This window comes from Ailuropoda melanoleuca, chromosome 2 (genome assembly GCF_002007445.2).
Source record: "Ailuropoda melanoleuca isolate Jingjing chromosome 2, ASM200744v2, whole genome shotgun sequence".
NCBI classification, from domain to species: Eukaryota; Metazoa; Chordata; class Mammalia; order Carnivora; family Ursidae; genus Ailuropoda; species Ailuropoda melanoleuca.
The window spans coordinates 8,471,015-8,475,956 of NC_048219.1; the positions used below are offsets into that span (position 1 = coordinate 8,471,015).

General features: G+C 53.4%; 1 protein-coding gene across 1 annotated transcript; it reads right to left on the minus strand.

The window, feature by feature from the left end:
* Window positions 1-415: 415 nt before the first annotated feature.
* Window positions 416-4,002, minus strand: LOC109491308. The gene is made up of 4 exons (XM_034645122.1): window positions 3,889-4,002; window positions 2,266-2,408; window positions 1,149-1,340; window positions 416-574 (listed from the first exon to the last, which is right to left on the minus strand). Exons 2-4 carry the CDS (start codon window positions 2,374-2,376, stop codon window positions 416-418), a joined length of 462 nt encoding a protein of 153 aa, XP_034501013.1. The 5' UTR covers window positions 2,377-2,408; window positions 3,889-4,002.
* Between the last annotated feature and the right edge of the window lie 940 nt (window positions 4,003-4,942).

The following is a 4,942-nucleotide window of genomic DNA, read 5'->3' on the forward strand; positions in this document are numbered from 1 at the left end:
CAGGGCCATGTTGATATAGATGTTGGGGTCCTCACTGGTGGAGCTAAGGAAGGGCTGGCAGTGTTCAGGTGGCAGGACATCGATGCAGTGTCCTTGTTGAGGTTCTGGGGAAGGGGGCCATGCCACCCTTCCCCATCCAGCGTTGGCATGACCAAGTGTCTCCCAGGACTTGGGGGAGGAATGAAACTTATAGGTCTCTTAGCAGCCTCATGAGGGACGCCCCACTGGAGCTATTAGCTTTGTCTTATGGATGGAGAAATCAAGGTCCAGAAAGAGAGGGCTTGGGCAAGCTCACAGTGTGAGAGTGACTGCAGGAACCCAGGCTGCCCAGCTCCTGGCTTCCAGAGCCTGCTGGCCTCCCTTCCAGAATCACAGTTTCTCTGGGACCCTAGAGACCAACTGGTTGGATGGCTCTTCATGGCTGGGTGGAGCTTGAACCCTGGGTTTCCCTGCCAAGCCCCCTGCTGACTGCCTCCAGTTGGCTCCCCCAGGTTCTAGGCCCTCTGTCAGGATTGTCAGCCATGGGCCTCCGAGCTGGCATCTTCCTCATGGCATCCCAGCCTTGACAGAAGTCCTGCACAGAAGAAAAGCTGTGGTCAACCCCTCCTCTGGGATCAAGTGGGTAGGCTGGAGGGTTGAGTCATGGTGAAGGCTGGGTCAGGGCCCACACTGGGGCTTGAGGCAAATGACTGCATTTACCTTTAACCAGCAAGAAAGTGGGGTTCAAAACCAAGGTAGAGAGTCAGAGAGGGAAGTGATGGGGTTGGGAGGAAGGTCAAGTTCAGAGAAATTATTAGCTAAGGGTCAGGTTTAGGATTAGAGTCAAAATCAGGTGAGTATTAGAATGAGGTTTCAGGTTAAAATCCACAAGGTACAGTCAGGGTCGCATTAGGGTTAGTATAACTAGGGGTCACGGTTGACATTCTCGTGGAGACTGGATTGAGATCCAAGGTCAGAGTTCAAAACGGCCTGAGCATCAGAGTCAGAGTTCAGGTCAGTTTGGGATGGGGCTGAGGGTTCAGGGTGAAGGCCAAAAGGAATGAGGTGATCAGAGTAGGGGGTGAGGTCAGACCAGGGTCAGGGGCCACAGCAAGCAGGAGCCAGGTGAGGCGCTGGCGAGGGGTCCTGGCTGGACTGGGGCCCCGCACCTCGTACTCCTGCTTGAAGCCATAGCCCTCGGCCGTCTTCATCTGGTTGATGTGCTGCAGGAGGTCGGCCACGCGCACCGCGGGATGCAGCTGCCCCGTGTGATACGGGGAGCCCTTCCGGCCGCAGGGACGGCCGCGGTGAGCCCCCCAGCAGGCTGCTGGCCTCAGTGACCCCACCACTGCGCTGGTCTCCTGCAGTCAGAGAGAGGAAGGGGGTTCCTGATGCACACCGCCCCCCAGCCTGGGGCGTCCCAGACGGACTGGGGGGAGAGGGGTGCACGGCCAACAGGGGGGTTGTTCCCTGGACCCAAGCAGCCTGGCTGGGCCCACCCGGTGCGCCCCTGGGCAAGTCCCTTCCCTTCTGCATCCGTTTTTCCATCTGTAACAGGAGCGAGTTGGGTCACATGGTCCCTGAGGGCCCTTCCGGGCCAGCCCTTCTGGCCCTGCTGTGATCCTGGGGTCCCCTGACTCCATCCTGTTGCTCCCCAGCCTGGACCATCCCTCTGTGACTTCGCCACACTGCCTGCAGGGGGCAGCACTCAGCAGAACCCATGAGAGCCAGTCCCCCTTTCTCCCCCTCTTCCAGAGAACAATCTGGAACAATTGGCAACTCCCAGTAATTACCTCCATTCAAAGACAAGCAAATCCCGAAATTAGCTGCTGCCACCACCCCCTCCACAGATTAACGGGAGGCACCTGAATAGCAGCGTTTCTCCTGCGCAAGCATTTCCATTGTCAGCCTGTGCGGCCGCCTCAGCCAATAGGGGAGCAGGTCGAGAGGTTCACAGTGACACACACACACACACACACACACACACACACACACACACTGAAAACTAGCCCCTCCCTCCAGGCGCGCCTGCTCCCTGCTCCCCACTCTTCTGGTCAGCATCCCCAAGGACATCCCACCCTGGTCACCCAGATCGGGCCCTGGGACGGAGCAAAGTGCCCCACTCAGTCACACCTGCCTCTGGACACTCGCTCATGCAACCACAGGACTCAATTCATGTTGTTTTTCTTCTCAGAAATCACAGTCCTGAGCTGCCTGTTGTCCCAGACCTGAAAACAGTTTTTCATATATTTTGTGCTGTATTGTGCTATATTTTTAGTTGCTTACAGTGGAAGGAAGGAAGCCACCTGTTAGCCCATTGTGACCAGAAGCTCCACGGAGGCTCGGAAAGAAGTGACTTGTCCACTGCAGTGTCCCAGAGCTTCTTCCGGAGAACATTAGTTCCACAAGACAATGAGGGGGTGGTCCATCTACAAAAGAAACAAAATGAATACACGTTCCTTTACAAAAAATGAATTTGGAAAATTCTTTTTTTTTAAAGATTTTATTTATTTATTTGACACAGAGAGAGAGAGAGAGAGCACAAGCAGGGGGAGGGGCAGAGGGAGAGGGAGAAGCAGGCTCCCCACTGAGCAGGGAGCCCGATGCAGGACTCGATCCCAGGACCCCGGGATCATGACCTGAGCCGAAGGCAGATGCTTACCTGGCTGAGCCACCCAAGCGTCCCTGAATTTGGAAAATTCTGGTTTAAACCAAATTAAACAGGTCTGTTCCCTGCAGGACATTTCAGGAGTTCAAACACACTAAGGCCCATTGTGAATCTCCACGAGGAGAATGGAAGCAGCCATACTTCCCAGCATTCTTCTATCAGGGGAGGGCTCTTTTGGTTTCATAAAACAGCGGTAGGGAAACCGTGTGACGTGGCAGTGAAGAGCAGAGACTCCGGGTTAAGACCTGCTTGAGTTTGAATCCCAGACCTGCCCCTTCCTGGCTGTGTGTTTTTAGGAAGGTTACTAGACCTTTCCAAACACAATGTTCACAAAATGGCAGATGAGGAGAAAATTATTACTACCCAAGAGAGGTATTGCGATAGTTAAATGAGACAAGGCATGAGAAATGCCCAGTCCGTTGTTGGCACATGGTGAATGCCCACAGACAGCCCCCAGAGTTCACTGTGGGTCAGGCCTCTCTGGAGCCCCCAAAGCTGGGGGCGGCTTCTTGAGGAAAGGAGAAGCCAATAAGAGCGGGGCTTGCCCTGACTTTCGTCTGCCTTGGTGGGAGTGCTCGGACCAGGATGTGCAAGGGAGCATTGGTGGAGAGAGGATCTGAAAGAGGTGGCTGAGTGGACACATAAAGCATGCGCTCGGATTTCAAGAGAGAATTGTCTCCTGCTCAGAGAACTCTCAGGACCTCCAAAAGCAGGGCTGGGGAGGCAAAGGATTACACATGCTCTTTCTGGAAGCTGAGCTGACAGCTCAAGGGGGAGCTGTCCAGTGGAGGAAGAGGTGCGAGGGCTCCAGGAAGGTTCTGGCAGCTCTCGGCGGAAGGTTCTGGCAGCTCTCAGCAGCTCCGCAAGGGGACCAGCATGAGGTCAGAGCTGCTGAGCGGGAGCAGACAGCAGCCCCCGGTCAGGGCAATGTCAGGAGGCCACGGCAAATCCGGGCAGACGCCAGGCTGAGTCCAAAGACCACACAAGCTGGCAGAGACAAATACAGATGCAACTACAGCCAGCGGCCCGGCCATGACCCTGGGTGCTGCTGCCCTTGGCTCCGCGTACCCTGAGTCCAGGAAGACGGGCTCTCCCCCAGCAACACACAGAGAAGAGGCAACAGCACCAGGATTCATACCTGGCCTGGTGGTCTCTGGGGTCCCGGGGTCCATCAGGTTGCCCTTGTTGTCCTGCTCCCCCAGGGAGAAGCACTTGTGGGAATGAAAGCAATGGGCACCTACTTGGCAAACCGTCTGGGTGGAATCCATTGGTACCCGCCAGAGTCAAGAGCTCAGGATGGATGGGGCCCAGAGGGAGAAGCCCAGCGGGCTTTTCCAGGCAGTGCTTTGGAGGCAGTCGGGCTTAAATTCCAGTCGTGTGGGAAGTTCCCAGCAAGCTCCCTCCCACCAGCCTGCGACGCTTGCCTGATACGATACATTGATTCTATAAATAAATAGCATTTCTATTTTGCAATAGATTTCGATTTACGGGAAAGTTGCAGATAGTACAAAGAGTTCCCCATTACTTCTGACCCAATTTCTCCATTATTAACATCTTCCAAATAGTATATTTGTTACAAATAATGAATATTGATATGTTATTATTAACTAACATCTATACTTTATTGGGATTTCCTTCGTTTTTACCTAGTGTCCTTTCTACTGTTCCAGGATCCCATAGATGATACCATATTACATTTCGTCACCATGGCTACTTGAGTTCTCTTGGTTGCAACATTCCTCATTTTTTAAAAAGAATTTATTTATTCATTTGAGAGCAAGAGTGAGCGAGAGAGAGCATAAGCTGGGGGAGGGGCAGAGGGAGAGGGAGGAGTAGACCCCCGCTGAGCCGGGAGCCCAAAGACGCTGGACTCCATCCCAGGACCCTGGGATCATGACCTGAGCTGAAGGCAGCCACTTAACGAGCTGAGCCACCCAGGCGCCCATGACATTCCTCATTTTGATGAACTTAATGGTTTTGAAGATGACTGGTCAGATAATTTGTAGGATGTCTCTCAAGCGGGATTGTGAAAAACTGAGATATAATTCACGTACCACAAGATCCACTCTCTCAAGTGTACAATTCAGTGGCTTTCCGTATATTCACAGATTGTGAAACCATCCCCGCTAATTCCAGAACATTTTCATCACCACAGAAAACACCCCGGTACCCATCAGCCATCACTCTCCATTCCCTCCTCCCCCAGCCCCTGGCAACCACTACGCTCCTTTCTGTTTCTAAGGCTTTGCCCATTCTGGACATTTTATATAAAATCGGTCATGCAATTATGTTGCC